The sequence below is a fragment of the Odocoileus virginianus genome, chromosome 33 (genome assembly GCF_023699985.2).
Source record: "Odocoileus virginianus isolate 20LAN1187 ecotype Illinois chromosome 33, Ovbor_1.2, whole genome shotgun sequence".
In the NCBI taxonomy this organism is placed as follows: Eukaryota; Metazoa; Chordata; class Mammalia; order Artiodactyla; family Cervidae; genus Odocoileus; species Odocoileus virginianus.
In genome coordinates, this window is record NC_069706.1 from 13670650 (window position 1) to 13687761 (window position 17112).

At 47.2% G+C, this 17112-nt stretch overlaps 1 protein-coding gene across 4 annotated transcripts in view; it reads right to left on the minus strand.

Moving 5' to 3' along the window:
* MYH11 (myosin heavy chain 11) overlaps positions 1–17112 on the minus strand; it is a 125303-nt gene that overhangs the window by 72819 nt on the left and 35372 nt on the right. For all 4 annotated transcript variants that reach the window (XM_070460872.1, XM_070460871.1, XM_070460874.1 and 1 more), the window contains exon 4: positions 3905–3932. In XM_070460872.1, the coding sequence (XP_070316973.1) occupies positions 3905–3932 (28 nt within the window). The remainder of the gene's footprint in view (positions 1–3904; positions 3933–17112) is intronic.

Genomic DNA, 17112 nt, shown 5'->3' on the forward strand with positions numbered 1-17112 from the left:
ACTTTATTTTCTTGGGCTCCACAATCACTGTGGATGGTGACTGCAGTCATGAAATTAAAAGATGCTTGTTCCTTGGAAGAAAGCTATGACAAGCCTAGACAGTGTATTAAAAAGCAGAGACATCACTTTGCCAACAAAGGTCCATCTAGTCAAAGCTGTGGTTTTTCCAGTAGTCATGTATGGGTGTGAGAGTTGGACCATAAAGAAGGCTGAGTGTCAAAGAATTGATGCTTTTGAACTGTGGTGTTGGAGAAGACTTTCGAGAGTCCCTCGGACAGCAGGGTGGTCCAACCAGTCAATCCTAAAGGAAATCAACCCTGAATATTCATTGGAAGGATTGATGCTGAAGCTGAAGATCCAATACTTTGACCACCTGATGGGAAGAGCTGACTCATTAGAAAAGACCCTGATGCTGGGAAAGATTGAGGGCAAGAGGAGAAAGGGGTAGCAGAGCATGAGATAGTTGGATGACAACACTGACTCAATGGATGTGAGTCTGAGCAAGCTCAGGGAGTTGGTGACGGACAGGGAAGCCTGGCATGCTGCAGTCCATTGGGTCGCAAGGACTCAGACATAACTGGGTGACTGAACAACAACAATTATTACTGAGGTCAACTTGAATCTACTTTCATATTAAATAGTATGAATCATTCTGAGGTCAACTTGAATCTACTTTTATATTAAATAATATGAATCATTCCAGATTTTGATGCTCTAGGAAAATTTCTTGCGATTCTTGTAACTAAGCAGTGTGTTGTGTGTATGGCAGGAACTGAGGGCTTAGTCATCTATGAGAAACTTTCCAGGCCCAAAGTTCTGGGATTGAGATTGTAAGCAGGTGGCCCCACTGGCAAAGCCAGCCCACCCATGGATTTTATTTGGCTGATGCTCTGTGTATGTATGTTCATGTAAATTAGGTGCAAATATTTAAAAATTGAATATTTCACATAAAAACCTAAATTTTCAGCTTCTGTTGCAATGTAGAAGAGTCTGGCAACACTGGACCTGCTTCCTCTCCTGGAAACAATATACAGAAGAGGGATAGCAACTTGCCCCCAACCCTCAGATGGGTCATTTTCTGCAGTTCATCACACTCCCCATCATCCCCTACTGTCTTACACCCAGGCCTTCTCGCACATTAACAGTACTTGGTTGGCTTTGATTGGCCCTTGGATTTGCAACTACAGTCCTAGATGTCCCATAGTGGCTCTTCTCAGACAGAGGGCTTCTGCTGGGAGACACACTCTGGCCAAACTGATGTCTCAGTTTTTAAAATAAAACACACTCTATCTGACCCCAGTGCCTCTGCATTTGCTGTAAACTCTTCCCCTCTTTTCTTCATTGTCTCTGCTGAAATAGCACTTCTTCCAAGAAGCTCTTCCCATTCTCCCAGTTAGAATCTCTCTGATTTACACATTCTCCTAGTTCCAAACATGTCTCATTCTTTGTCATTTTCAGTTTGTAATTACACATTTACTTGAGTGATTTGCTGGGAAAGATTGAAGACAAAAGGAGAAGCGGGGGGCAGAGGTTGAGATAGGTGGATAGCATCACCAACTCAATGAACGTGAGCTTGAGCAAACTCTAGGATATAGTGAAGGACAAGGAAACCTGGTGTGCTGCAGTGCTTGGGGCCGCAAAGAGTTGGACACAGTTGAGTGATTGAACAACAATAATTTTTTAAGTTTCTGAAAAGGTAGTTCTCTCACAGAATCAAACAGCAGATTCAAGCAGTACCAAAGAGAAGAATGTAATTATTGTTCTAGAGGCTGTCTTCCCTCTTGAGAAGAGGGGTCATGTTTATTTTGGATTCTTTCCTATACGCCAAGTATCACCAGTGGAACTGGCTCATACAATCTGTTGAATAGTGAGTGAGGACAGGAGTGGGTGTAGGGGGACAAAGGAAGGAGGGTGTATTCTTTTCCCATTGCTGCTTTAACAAATTACACAAACAGTGGCTTAAAACAACACAAATTGATTATCCTGCAGTTCTGGAGGGCAGAAGTCTGACATGGATTGTACTGAGCTAATACCCAAGATGTCAGCAGGGTTGTGTTTCTTTCCAGGAACACCAGGGGAGAGTGTTTCCTTGCCTTTTCCAGCGTCTAGAAGCTGTTTTCATTTTTGGCTTCCTCCACCTTTAATGCAAGCAATGGTGGGTGAAGTTCTTCTCACATTGCATCTGCCTCTGACTCCCCAGATTCCTCCCCCTTCCACTTGTAAGGACCCTGTGATTACCCTGGACTTGCCTGGATAGTGTAGACTCCCCCCTATTGTAAGGTCAGCTGATTAGCAACCTTAATGCCATAGCAACCTCCATTCTCCTCTGCCTCGTCACCTGACACATTCACGAGTGCTGGTGATTAGGAGGTGGCAATCTTTGAGGGACCACTACAAGTACTTTTAGTACACGTTGTTTTATTGCAGTTCACAGATATCATGTTTTTCACAAATTAAATATTTGTGGCAACCTTGCATCAGCATCTCTCCAACAGTGTTCGTTCACTCCATATCTTTGTGCCACCTTTTGGTGATTCTTATAATATTTCGAACTGCTTCCTTATTTTTCTATTTGTCATGGTGATCTGTGATCAGTGATCTTTCATCTCATCGATTGCAAAAAGATTACAACTCCCTGAAAGCTCAGATGATAGCTAAGATTTTTTAGCAATGGGTATTTTTTTTAATTGGAGGACAGTTACTTTACATATTGTGATGGTTTTTGCCATACATCAACATGAATCAGCATTAGGTATACATATGTCCCTTCCCTCTTGAACCCTTTCTCACCTCCCTGCCCATCCCACCCAGCTAGGTTGTCACAGAGCACTGGCTTTGTGCTCCCTGCCTCACACAGCAAACTCCCACTGGCCATCTATTTTATATATGGTGATATATATGTTTCAGTGCTCTTCTCTCAAATCATCCCATCCTCTCCTTCCCTCATTGTGTCCAAAATGTCAGTGTCTCCTTTGCTGACCTGCAAGTAGGATCGTCAATACTGTCTTTCTAGATTCCATATATACGCATTAACATATGATATTTGACTTTCCCTTTCTTTCTTTCTGTTACACTACTCCATATAATGGGCTCTAGGTTCATCCACCTCATTAGAACTGACTCAAATGCATTCCTTTTTATAGCTGAGTAATATGCCAAGCAATGGGTATTTTTAAATTAAGGTGTATACATTGTTGTTCTTAGATATAACACTGTTGCACACTTAGTAGACTATAGTATAGTGTCAACACAACTTTGATATGTACTGAGAAACCAAAAACTTTGCGTGACTTGCTTTACTCTGATATTTGCTTTATTGCAATAATCTGGACTAAGCCTAGGCTCTCTCTGAGGAATACCTGTATTCTGCCCACCCCAGGAGAGATTTTCCTCAATCCTGAAAATTCTCTGAGTGATTCTAAACTGAGTTCATATCTTCTGACTATGTATCCAGGTCTTCAAAGAAATAATGATACTGACCACTAAATATAGCACAATGTGGCTACTTCTGAAATTTTAGGGTAACAGTTTAACACAAGCCAAGCCTTCCTCACTAATGGAGATGCCATCTACTTTCACAGAGCTATTACAGAATTACATGCAATTCTGTCTGTAAATTATTTAGTTCAGGGCCTAGCACACAGTGAATGCTCAATAAATGCTGGTTTTAAAGAGGGGGGCAGAGCAGAACAAGATGGCACCAGGTATCACCTGCAGTTTAGGGGTGCTGGCCTCAGCATCAGAGCATTTGTACTACAAATGTTTCATGACCATCTGCTCTGTGCTGGGGATAGGGTGGTGCATGGAACATCAAACAAATCAAACAGCCCTGTTCTCATGGACCTTTTTCTTTAATAGGTTGGATCTTACTCAGAAAAACAGAAGAAAAAGCAGCTCTACTTACGTGCAGAGAATGGACTGGTCCTCCCGATCTGAGAACAAAAAGAAAAAAAAGAGCCACGAGTTAGAATCAGCTCTGATTTGAGGGTCTGGATATGCTGCCACCCGGGACTCCCATTTAAGCTCCTATACCCTGGCCCCTCTGGGGGTGACAAGGGGCCAGCTGAGCTCATTTTCCAGGGCATAGGGGACAAGATCAAAGACAAGAGGGCAACAAAGCCCTGGAGGCAGCCCCAGAAAGATATTGGAATCTGACCCATTCAGGAGACAGTGAGCATCCCGGCCCCACCCACTCGGAGTGGAGGCGGGTTCCCAGGAGACCCACTCTGTACAGATAAGGTCACAGACAGAACACCGACTTTGGATCCAGACAGACTGGGTTTCCTCTTGGCCACTTCCCAGCTCTGCGGCCTTGGGCGAATATTCTTAACCTCTCCAAGCCTCAGTTTATCTGGCAGTGGACATTTTTGGCTTGAAAATCCAGTATGCTTTCCCTCTTCTTCTGGCAAGAGTATCCTATGTTCCTTAAGGAGACATGTCCAGGGGACTTCCCTGGTGGTCCAGTGGTTAAGACTCTGAGCTTTCAATGCAAGGGGTGTAGGTCTGATCCCTGATCAGGGAACTCTGATCCCACACGCAGACAGAACAACAACAACAAAGGAGACACGTCCCCAGCACGCACCCCACTCCCATTACCATGTACTCTCTTGGTGGGACTGACCCACAAGGTCTCCCAGCCAAGAGGCAACAATGTTTCCCAGGCTGCAGGCAATTAGATTCTCTGAGCTAAAACTCCAACCTGGGTCAAGGATGGAGAAGCACAGCGGGTGGGCAGAGCCCTGAGAGGGCCTCACTGCCTGCCTCCCAGAGCCCAAGCAGCCCCTAGTTTCTGACATTTTCTGAGGCTGGCTCCCCACTCTTCCCACCTATTTGTGAGTTCCCCAACACTCCTCCAGGAATTCCTTTCCAACATAAGGTCACTGTCACTTACCACCAGAGAACCCTGGTGGCGCAGAGGGCATTGTGAAACTACACGTGATTAAGCAGATGTGACGAATCATCTTTCACTCTTAAAGTGACCTCAGGAGGTGGAGCTGAGATCCCCCATGAGGGTCATGGGTAAGGTGACAGGCTTCAACCGTTGGTCAGTTAACCATAACTGAAAAAGCACGTCCACTGCTGGGCAATGGTGATGCAGCTTTTCTTAAGTTCATTCCTGGCTCCAACCCCACCTTCACATTGCTCAGCCTCTCCTGATCAAAGATCTCCCTGGATCTAGGGACGTCTTCCTCCAGAGCCCTTCTCAGAGTCATCTTTCTGACACGCTGAGCTACCCGATCGCTCTGCTCCTCAACACTCGTCCACTTTGAAAGTCTCTGAAAATGTTAAACATAAATTTATCATATGACCCAGCTATTCCACTCCTGGAAATCTACCCAAGAGAATAGAAACATGTGTCCCTATAAGACTAACACAGGAAGGCTCACAGCGGAGTTATCATACCAACTAAAAAGTGGAAACAGTCCACATGTCTATCTGCTGTTGGACGGATAAATAAGATGTGGTCTATCCACCCAGTGAAATATTATTCAGTCATAAAAACAATGAAGTCCTGATACAGATTACACTGTGGATGACTGTCAAAAACATGGTGTTAAGAAAGTCTGACACAGAAGGCTGCATACATATCGTATTATTCCACTTACATGAAATGTGCAGGAGAGGTAAATGCATAAAGATAGGAAGTAGATTACTGGTTGCCGAGGGCTGGAGTGGGGTGACTGCAAACAGGTGTGAGAGATCACTGGGGGCTTGGAGACTAGATTGTGGTGATGCTTACAGAACTCAATTTACTAAAACTCACTGCATTTTACACTTACAGTGGGTGAATTTGGGGTATGCAAGTTTTATCTAAAGTTGTTTTTAAACATGTCCATGTCCCCCAGGGCCCTTACGTGAGGCCCAGACTCCTGAACATGACATCAAGACCTCCCATGACTGGCCCTGCCCACCTCCCCAGCTTCGGCATCTCTATGTCCCTCACTCTCAGTTTCCAGCAACCCCACCCAGATCAACCCCCAATCACACTCTGTGCCTTTGCTCAGGCCGTTCCTGCTGCCTAGCAGGTCTTTCTCTTCTTTCCTGGCTACTTGCCTCAGTCTCAAAGATAATACCTCTTCCAAGAAGTCTTCCCTATAGCGATGAAGCCAGGAGGCAGCGTGGCTATAAGTCTCTGACAACACTCCTAAGCTATCACAGTAGTCAGCCTTGCTAGAGAGAAGAAGCCCCAGGAAGAGCCCCTCAGTTCAGTTCAGTTCAGTTCAGTTGCTCAGTCGTGTCCGACTCTTTGCGACCCCATGAATCACAGCACGCCGGGCCTCCCTGTCCATCACCAACTCCCAGAGTTTACTCAAACTCATGTCCATTGAGTCGGTGATGCCATCCAACCATCTCATCCTCTGTCGTCCCTTTCTCCTCCTGCCCCCAATCCCTCCCAGCATCAGGGTCTTTTCCAATGAGTCAACTCTTCGCATGAGGTGGCCAAAGTATTGGAGTTTCAGCTTCAACATCAGTCCTTCCAATGAACACCCAGGACTGATCTCCTTTAGGATGGACTGGTTGGATCTCCTTGCAGTCCAAGGGACTCTCAAGAGTCTTCTCCAACACCACAGTTCAAAAGCACCAATTTTTCAGTGCTCAGCTTTCTTCACAGTCCAACTCTCACATCCATTCATGACCACTGGAAAAACCATAGCCTTGACTAGACAAACCTTTGTTGGCAAAGTAATGTCTCTGCTTTTTAATATGCTATCTAGGTTGGTCATAGCTTTCCTTCCAAGGAATAAGTGGCTTTTAATTTCATGGCTGCAGTCACCATCTGCGGTGATTTTGGAGCCCAAAAAGATAAAGTCTGACACTGCTTCCACTGTTTCCCCATCTATTTGCCATGAAGTGATGGGACCAGATGCCATGATCTTAGTTTTCTGAATGTTGAGCTTTAAGACAACTTTTTCACTCTCCTCTTTCACTTTCATCAAGAGGCTTTTTAGTTCCTCTTCATTTTCTGCCATAAGGGTGGTGTCATCTGCATATCTGAGATTATTGATATTTCTCCCAGCAATCTTATTCCAGCTTGTGCCTCTTCCAGCCCAGAGTTTCTCATGATGTACTCTGCATAGAAGTTAAATAAGCAGGGTGACAATATACAGCCTTGACGTACTCCTTTTCCTATTTGAAACCAGTCTGTTGGTCCATGGTCTCCATCAAATAATCTGACTGCTGCCTCCAAGCCCCCCTTGAGAGGAATCCTAGAGCTGTCACTGGTTCCTACCCATCACCAAGAGACGCCTCCACTTCCACAGCCCCTATGTTGCCTGAGTGCCCTGTTCCAGGCTGACACTTTTGTTCCTTGTGTCTCTGCCCCCACAGAATTATGAATTCCTCATAAGCAGAAACATCCAGATCTTGACCTCACTTCCCTCAGTTTCTAGGAAACTGAGGTCAATTGCCCAACCCCTAAGCCCCTGACACAGGGAAGGTATAGTCTGGCGAGCACTGAAAAAAGCCAACCCCAAACCTGAAGACTTGAGCTTCTTGATGGGAAAGTTCAACACACGTGCAAGAAATTGAGACCAGTGACTTCCCTGGTGGTCCAGTGGTTAAGAACCTGCCTCCCAATGCAGGTGACTTGGATTTGATCCCTGGTTGGGGAACTAAGATTCCCCCATGTCACGGGGCAACTCAGCCTGCATGCTGTGGCTAGAGAGGCCAAGTGCTGCAATGAAAAAGGCTTCATGGGCCACAGTTGCCTGTAGGGGCTATCTTTAGAGGGTCCGGGGTGGTTCCACTCAGGCGAATTTGGCCTCTGAGCTGAGGACCAACGGGAGGTCCTTGCAGGGAGAAGGGCCACAGGAAAGATGCAGCTCAGCCTTTGGCATGAGAACTTTCCATCACCACAAAGTCCCATTTCTGGTCCAGCTGCACTGATTCTCATCAGGCCAACATGCTCTGCCTCCTGCCTCTGCCTCTGACCTTGGGCTGATCCACAAATTTCAAGAAGCAGCCATATCAGAAACCCGCACATGTGTGCCCAAGGACAAATGCTTAAATTGGTCACTGCGGCAACATCAGTCAAGCAAAAGGCCAGAAAGGAGTGATTTTGAGGTGGACAGATGATGGACTGTCTCCACCCATCTGCTTTCAGGACAGAGGTGGCCTTTCCAGCAGGCTTGGGAAACCTGAGCCCAGAAGACAAGAGATTGACAGGGTCCATGCCTGTCTGGAGGCTTTTCCTCCAGGTCCCCAGGAGAGGAAGTGGCTCCAAGGGGAAGGCTTGGCAGCTGCCAGGGCAGCTCCATGCTGGGCGCTGCCAGGGGACCTCCAGCCTGAGACATTCCCATCGGAAACACACCACTCCAAGCGTGGGAAGCTAACTGTGTCGTGGTTAGTTAGGGGCAGGAGGGCTCGGTGTGTGTATTGCTTGCTGACCTGAGACCAACTTCCTTGGGCTTTCTAGCTGATTCCTTCCCTGAGCCTGAGCTCATGTCTGACACAAGAGAGCAGAGTTCTAAGAATGTGCAAAGGAGTCCTCCAACCCAAGCTTTACACAGGCTGTTTCTTCTTCCCAGAGCACCATCTGTATTGCTTTTGTACCTGCCTTATCCATTCTCTCTTTTTTTTAACCCCAATGAGGTGAAAATCACATAAACATAAATTAAACCATGTAGAAGCGAACAACACAAGGTAGTTGTAGGTAGTACCTTGACAAAGTCGTGCAACTCACACCTCTGTCTAGTTCCCAAACATTCCCACCAACCCCCAATAAAACCCCACACCCATTAAGCAGTCACTCTCCATCCCCTGCTCCCATTAACCCCTGGCAACCACTGATCTGTTCTCTGTTTCTATGGATTTACCTATTCTGGACATTTAACACAAACACATGTGGTCTTTTGTGTCTGGTTTCTCTCATTTAGCATGATGTTTCTGAGGCTCATCCCTATTGTAACATGTATCTGAACTTCATTCCTTTTTATGGCTGAGTAGTCCTTCATTGTGGGCAGATCTCATTTTGTGGTTCCACTCATCCATTGATGGGCGTTTGGGTTGTTTCTGGCTTTTGGCTATTGTGAACAGTGCTGCTGTGAATATTCAAGCACAATGTTTTGTTTGAGCACCTGTTTTCAATTCTTTGGGGTATATATTCTAGTTGATTCTTGAAATGTCACCCTGAGGGTCACCTCCTCTATAATAGTTTCTCTGACCCCATACCTCCCTAGCGCTAAGCCAGGCCTGCCATGGACAGTGGTGCAAGTCAGACAGTGCATGACTCTAAGGGGGAACTATTTACACTGGTCACTATAGATCTGTATATTTATTACAACCATCTTTCAGCAGATGAAAGAAAAGTGCCTTAGGAAAGGGGTAAAAGTAAAAGTGTTAGTCACTCAGTCATGTCCAACTCTTTGCGACCCCATGGACTGTAGCCCAGCAGGCTCCTCTGTTCATGCAAGAATTCTCCAGGCAAGAATACTGGAGTGGGTTGCCATTCCCTTCTCCAGGGGATCTTGCTGACACAGGGATCAAACCTGGGTCTCCTGCATTGCAGGTGGTTCCTTTACCATCTGAGCCACCAGGGGGTACCTTTGTCTAAATCTATAAAGGTACCACCCAGTCCATTGGTGACCCTAGCTCCATTAGTCCAAAGATTCCCTGCCTTGCAGCGCTTAACCTCATCATGATCATTCTTTCGCCTCAATACCTTTTAGAAGAAAGGGGTTACTCAGAATGGTAATGGACCATTTTCCTATGATACGACAGGCAGAATTTTTCTTTTTCATCTTAGTGAAAATTATGCTACTCTATATTATTTATAATAGCCAAAGAATACAAACGGTACAAATGTCCATCAGTTGGTAAATGGATAAACAAAATGTGGTCTATGTGTACAATGGAATATTATTCAGCCATAAAAAGGAATGGAGCACTGATACAGGTTAAACATGGATGAACCTTGAAGATACTACACTATGTGAAAGAAGCCAGTCTCAAAGGATTGCATATTGTATCATTCATTCCATTTATTCTAAATGTGCAGAAGAGGCAAATCTATAGGGACAGAAAGTAGACTAGTGATAGTGTTGAACCAGGAGTGGGGAAGGGAATGACTACAAGAGGGCACAAGATATCCTTTTTGGATGATAGAAAGACACACTTAGATTGTGGTGATGGCTGTGTAACCTTGTATATTCACCAATAACCAGTGAATTGTGTTCTTAAAATGGATTGATTTATGGCATATAAATTACACCAGAATAAAACTTTTTTAAAAACACAATGTTACTTTTACACCGTCTCTGAATCAAGAGAACTGATTGCTCAGTTATCACACAGAATCTATTCATTTTTTAATAGTTATGAAACTTTTTTCCCCCTTAAATAAATCACTAATTCTTTTTATTTAGATTACAAAATTAGTACACAACCACTGAAGAAAGCTTGGCAAATACAAAATCCCCCTAACCTGTGATGGTTAACATTTAGATATATCTTCTTTTCATTATTTTTTATAGGAGTTTATAGAGTGATTTACACAATTGACACCATACTATGGCATGGTTTTTTAGTTCTTGTCATTTAACAATGCTTTCTTCTTGGGCTATCCTGGTGACTCAGGTGGTAAGGAATCTGCCTGCAATGCAGGAGACCCATATCCGACCCGTGGGCTGGGAAGATCTGCTAGAGAAGGGAATGGCCACTCACTCCAGTATTCTTGCCTGGGAAATCATATGGACAGAGGAACCTGTGGGCTACAGTCCATAGGGTCACAAAGAGTCAGAAACGACTGAGTGATTAGCTTTATATGCATCGACCATGTTGTACAGTCTTTGTTATTGACATTAAATGGGCTTATAATAGTCCACAGAGAGGTTCCCGCTCTTTCTCCAACCTCATCTGGTTACTCCTCTCCCCCTCTTACATCCCAGCCATACTGACCTTCTTGGCACTTTTGTAATACATCATACTCATTCCTGCCTCAGGCAGGGCCTTTGCACTATCTCCTCCTTTTGCCTCTAAAGCTCTTCCCCATTTCTTGATGTGACCAGATCCTTCTCATCTTTTATTTGTTGTTGTTTAGTCACTCAGACATGTCTGACTCTTTGCGATCCCATGGACTGCAGCCCACCAGGCTCCTCTGTCCATGGAATTCTCCAGGCAAGAAAACTGGAGTGGGTTGCCAATTCCTTCTCAAGGGGCTCTTCCCAACCCAGAAATCAAACCTGGGTCTCCTGCATTGGCAGAAAGATTCTCTACTACCGAGCCACCGGGAAGCCCTTCACTTTCCACATCCCAGTCCAAATATCATATCCTCAGATGGAGCCACTTCTGACTATTGCACACCCATAGCCACTCCCCTCAATTTCTCTTGATCCCATCTTCCTGTTTTATCTTCTCCTTAGGGGGAAAATAACTTTATAATTTTGCCACCTGGAATTATTTCTTTGCTTACTCAACAAAACTGCTTTTAAAGCTTCTCCTATTAACCCCTGAGCTCCTGAGGACCAAAGGCCGCGCCTGATCCCAGATGGCAGGGACAATGCGTGACACACAGTAGGTACTCAGGAAATGCTTAATGATTTGAATCAATCTCAAACGATCTCTCTCTCTCTCTCTCTCTCAGAAAGGCAATTCCGACTGAAGCCACCGTGAACGCTTCTTCCTATATTCACATATTCACTCAGAGAACAAGTCCAGAGCGGCTACTCTGTGCCAGGCACTGGAAACAGAGAGTTTACTAAACCGACCTAGCCTTTGCTTTTGAAAGGCTTATGGCCTGGTGTGAGGGTCAGACAGGCAAAGAAATGACTGCAAGATGTGGGGAAATGCCACAATGCATACGTGCCCAAAGTGCTACTGAAGGTATAGCTGCTTTACCTTATTAAAAAAAAATCTTTTTATTTATTTATTGATTTGGCTGCACCAGTTCTGAGTTGCGGCATGCAGGCTCTTACTTGTGGAATGTGCGACCTAGTTTCCTGAGGGAGCCAGTTTCCCTGACCAGGGATCGAACCTGGGCCCCCTGCATTGGGAGCTCCTAGTCTTAGCCACTGGACCAGCGGGGACGTCCCAGTGTAGCTGTTTTAACATACTCTGAGAGGCAGGAGATCCCAGCAGCTGTGGTGACCACTGAGCTACATGGAGAAGGATGTGTAGGAATCCCCACGGGAGAAGCCAGCAAGGAGGCGGAGCGTCCCATCAGGAGGGCCTGGACCACGGCACCTCAGGGCCCAGAAAGGGAGCCGCAGCGTAGAGATGGCCGGCGGACCCGTATCCCAGCATCCCGCGCGCGGGTTAAGCCCCGCCCCCCGCCCCCAGCCTCTGGACCACCTGGTCTCACACCCCCGCTGTGGATACCCCGGCGTCCCCTCCGTCCCCTGGGCCTCGGGGTCTGGCCTTGGATGAGCAGGTGTGCGGGGCAGTTCTACGAGGAGCGAGAGGGCTCCCCGCCGCCTCCCCCGCATCAGGCCTGAGACTCCCAGGAGACGCCGAGCTCCCCACAGACCAGCTATTTCGGCCTGATCCCAACACCAGCTCTTGGTTTCTGGCTGGGGAAGCCAGAGGCCCGCGGGCTGACCATAAAAGGAGAAAACCCAGCTGGGTCTGAGCGAGGCCTGGGCTGGCTGCTTCCCTCCCGCCTTCCCGTGCCAGGGTGCGTGGGATCCAGCGAGGGGTGGGGGTGGCCAAGCCCTGTCTCTGGTGGGGTCACCACTCCCCCTGACCTCCAGGCCCCTGGGGGTGAGGCCTGGCCTCCACCGAGTGCAGAAAGGTGGTTCCCCCACGAATGCCTGCCACCCTCCAAGGTAGACGCAGAAAGTTCCAGACCCCCTGCCCCCCCGTGGAGCTGACAGCTCACGCCCTAGCCCTGCCCTGCTGGGCACCACGCTCCCCAGGCACCGTCGGAATCAGCACACACAGCCACCGGGCCAGGTGCCATCCTTGTTGGGACAAGTGAGGAAACCAGGGCACAGAGAAGTGGGCGCATCTGCCGAGCCAGGATTCCAGCCCAGCTCAAAAGCGATGCCCTGTGTACACGCTGCTATATTTAAAATGGGTAACCAACAAGGACCTTCTGTATAGCAGCATGGAACTCTACCTGGTGTTATGTGTCAGCCTGGATGGGAGCCAGGGGTTTGGGGGAGAATGTATACATGTATATGTATGGCTGGGAACCTTAGCTGTTCACCTCATGCTATCACAACATTGTTTGTTAATGGGCTATACCATAATACAAAATAAAAAGTCTAAAAAATAAATAGCACCCCGGAGAAAAAAAAGCGATGCCCTAAACCTCTGCGCTGTAGATGCAGTTCTTCTCTCCACCCTCCTGTCCCAACAGCATGGGGAGGAAAATTCTGGGTAAGCTGGGGTACTCTGAAAGTTTGTGCTGGACCCCAACAGACCCACATGAGGCAGATCTGGCCAGTGAGGGGGGCGTGGGTTCACAAAGACCAGTATTCTCCCGGTGGTCTCCTGGGCCTTGGCTCCAGCTTCCAGTCTCTGCATCCTTCTCTCCACTCCAGCCCCACAGTCTCGTGCATCACATCAACTCCTTTAAGCCCACATGTTACCTTTCAAGGAGGCCTCCCTGTCCTCCCAGCTTAAGGAGATTCCAGGGTCTCCTGCCCTCCCCCCATAGCACATGTATTTGTGGTTTGATTTTATTAATATCTGCACCCCTCAACAGACTGTGCTCCCCACAACAGTTCCCTCACAATGGGGCCTTAATCAACACTTTTGGACAAAAAAGGGAATGGAGAGCCAGATTCTGAGGCTGGGAGGACACAGTGGGAAGGCCAGAGCACTGAGTCCAAGAGGAACAAGCCACCACCAAGTGTCAGTCAGAGCTTCCCAAGTCCACTCCCCTCAGCATATCTGCTTTCCAACTCAATATTTACTGGTTATTAAAAAATTCTCCTTAGCTCTCTCCCAGCTGTGTGAGACACCATGGGCCGTCCATAAAACATGTATCAGAATCAGATGATCCTTCTTCTTCATTTCCTGCCAAAGAACGTGATCTTCTTGTGATAACTCAGAGGGCCAGCCAGACGGGGCCAGACGGATGGAGCTGCCAGCACCCCTCGCCCCGCCAGGCCAGATGCTGAGCCGAGAGCAGAGGCAAAGTCTCTGAGAGGCAGAGAGGCAACTGGTCCCCTCCCTGGGGGGGCTGTCGCAGGAACAGTCTCTGCAGCAAAATGTCTGGGAAATTACTTCTGGGCTCCACTTTTTGGGCAACTCAGAGCATCATCTTCCTTACCAAGAAGACAGAGATTAAAAACCCACACTTTGCAAGGATGTGAAAAATATGCAGGGAGATTGGATTACACAAAGAGCTTAAAAAGGGCCCAAGACCCATTCCAAAGCTCAATAACAAGAAATCATTGTCAGCTTTATTATTATCACTGCTCCATCATCTCCATCCTCCACAACAGTGAGCTTATGAAGTGGTTATAGATGGCAGCAGGTCTGATGCGGGAGGACAGGCTCTCAGGCCAAGTTCAACCCTTTCTGATTATAAAGCCTAAGCCAGTCCCTTAGCTGGCAGCTCCATCTGTCTGACCCTGTCTGGTTGGCCCTCTGAGTTATCACGAGCAGCCTCAGTTTCCTCGTCTGTTAAATGGGGCTGACAGCACTACACTATCTAACATACCATACTGCCTCAGAGGGATGATAAAACGTTTCCAGTGAGGGAATTCCCTGGAGGTCCAGTGGTTAAGCTTCCACCCTTCCAATGCAGGACCAAGGTTTGATTCCTGGCTGGGGAACTAAGATCCCACATGTCACAGGGCATGGCCAAAAAATTAAAAAAAAAACTACTGGCTTAAAAAAATCTTTTTTTAAATAAAAAAATGCTTCCAGCGTGGCCAAAGGTGACATCACCAGGTTTGACACTGAGCTCTGGAGCCCAGCGCCTCGGTGTTCTGAGCCTCACTGTCATCAGCCTGTCACATGGAGAGTCTGTCCTGCAGGGGACCAGCGAGGGGTGAGGGCCGCAGGATCTACGGGGCAGCGAGCTGAGTGCACACAGATGCCCTTCCTGTCTCTGCTGAGATACAGAACCTCTGGTTGAGCACGGGCCAGCCCCCCAAGGCCTTCTGACCCGGACAGAAGGTTCAGACTGAGTGTGGGAACTTGCAAAGCAGAGAACCGAGTTTGGATCGTTCTGCCCACCTCCCCACCCCCACAGACTTCTCTGCAGCTTAAAGAGGGTTCAGCCAAGAGCCTGAGCTGATAAAGGTCTGGCTATCTTTTTTTTTTTTTAATCCCCTTAGAGTGGCCGGTTAGTACTAATTAGGTGTGGACACAACACTTCCAGTGACAGGTCCTGATGGCTGCTCTCATCCTCAGAGTGAAATCTCACCTGCCTTTCACACCCTCCCCCACCCCAGGGACCCATGAGAAGAGGCTGGAGATCCAAACTGGCTTTTGTCAGGAAAGCTTTGCTAACGCTTTCCCTGCACTCATCATGCTATAATTTGCTGAAGTCACTCACGCCAGCTTCTCGAGTGCTGAGCCCTCAATGCTAACCCCCTGAGATGGCAGGAGACAGCCCTACAGGGCAAACAGCCTTCTGTGGGGCAGGAGGGGCTGTAGAACAGCTCAGCATCACCTTGGTCCAGCAAGCCTGGGGCTTCAGAGTCTGATAAACCAAGTTCAAATCTGCTCTGACACGCCTGCGTCAAGTTCTTCACCTCCCTGAGCCTCAGTCTCCCCAGCAATAAAATGGGGCTAATAACTGCCTCCAGTACTGGATTATCTAACCAGTCATGTTTTTCCACAGTAGTCATGTATGGATGTGAGAGTTGGGCCATAAAGAGGCTGAATACTGAAGAATTGATAACTTTTGTGCTGTGAATGTTGGAGAAGACTCTTGAGAGTCCCTTGGACTGCAAGGAGATCAAACCAGTCAGTCCTAAAGGAAAGCAATCCTGAATATTCATTAGAAGGACTGATGCTGAAGCTGAAACTCCTATACTTTGGCCACCTGATGCAAAGATCTGACTCACTGGAAAAGACCCTGATGCTGGGAAAGATTGAAGGCAGGAGGAGAAGGGGACGACAGAGGAAGAGATGATAGGATGGCATCACCGACTCCATGGACATGAGTTTGAGCAAGCTCCGGGAGATGGTGAAGGACAGAGAAACCTGGTGTGTTGTAGTCCATGGGGTCGCAAAGAGGCGGACATGACTGAGGCAACTGAACAATAACTAGTCATGGAAACATAGGTCCATGAGTGAAGGAAGGGAGGGAGGGAAAAATAAATACATTTTTAAAGGAGTCAATATTTGCTACTTCTTAAAAACTATCATGGTCAGTGTTCTGGGAAAATTTAAAACATTGTTGACTTTCTTTACTTTATAGTTTAGTGTTGTTTTTATTCTGGATTACATACACAGGCACCATAATAATTTCAAGGCTTCATTTTAAAGGTCCTAATCTGATCCCAGGTGGCAGAGTGGTAAAGAATCTGCCTACCAAGGCAGGAAACACAGCTTCAATTCCTGGGTTGGGAAGATCCCCTGGAGGAGGAAATGGCAACCCACTCCAGTATTCTTGCCTGGATAATCCCATGGACAGTGGAGCCTGCAGGGCCACAGTCCACGGGGTTGCAAAGAGTCAGACACGACTTAGTGACTGAGTGCCAGCACATGGATCTGATCCCGTCTGCCCTGTCAGTCTGCAGTGAGGATGAATGGAGAATATTCCTGGAAAGCCCTGTGCACACAGGAAGCACGCAATAGAAATCCACTACTGGGGCTTTCCTGGTGGTCCAGTGGCTGAGACTCTGAGCTCCCAATGCAGGGGTGCCAGGTTTAATCCCAAGTCAGGGAACTAGATCCCACATGCCTCAACTAAGACTTTGCATGCTGCAACTAAAGATCCTGAGTGCCACAACTGAGATCCAGCACAGACGGATAAATATTTTTTTTTAAAAATCCATTATCACATCTTTGGAAACGAGAGTGTGAAAGAACTTCCATCAAAAGGTAATGGGTTGAACACAGGCAGTTAGTGCTCCTCTTTCCCCAAACCTCATTAAAATGACAGTAAGGGGGTTTTGAAAGTGAGTGAAAGTCACTCAGTCCTGTCCGACTCTTCACGACCCCATGGACTATACAGTCCATGGAATTCTCCAGGCCAGAGTACTGGAG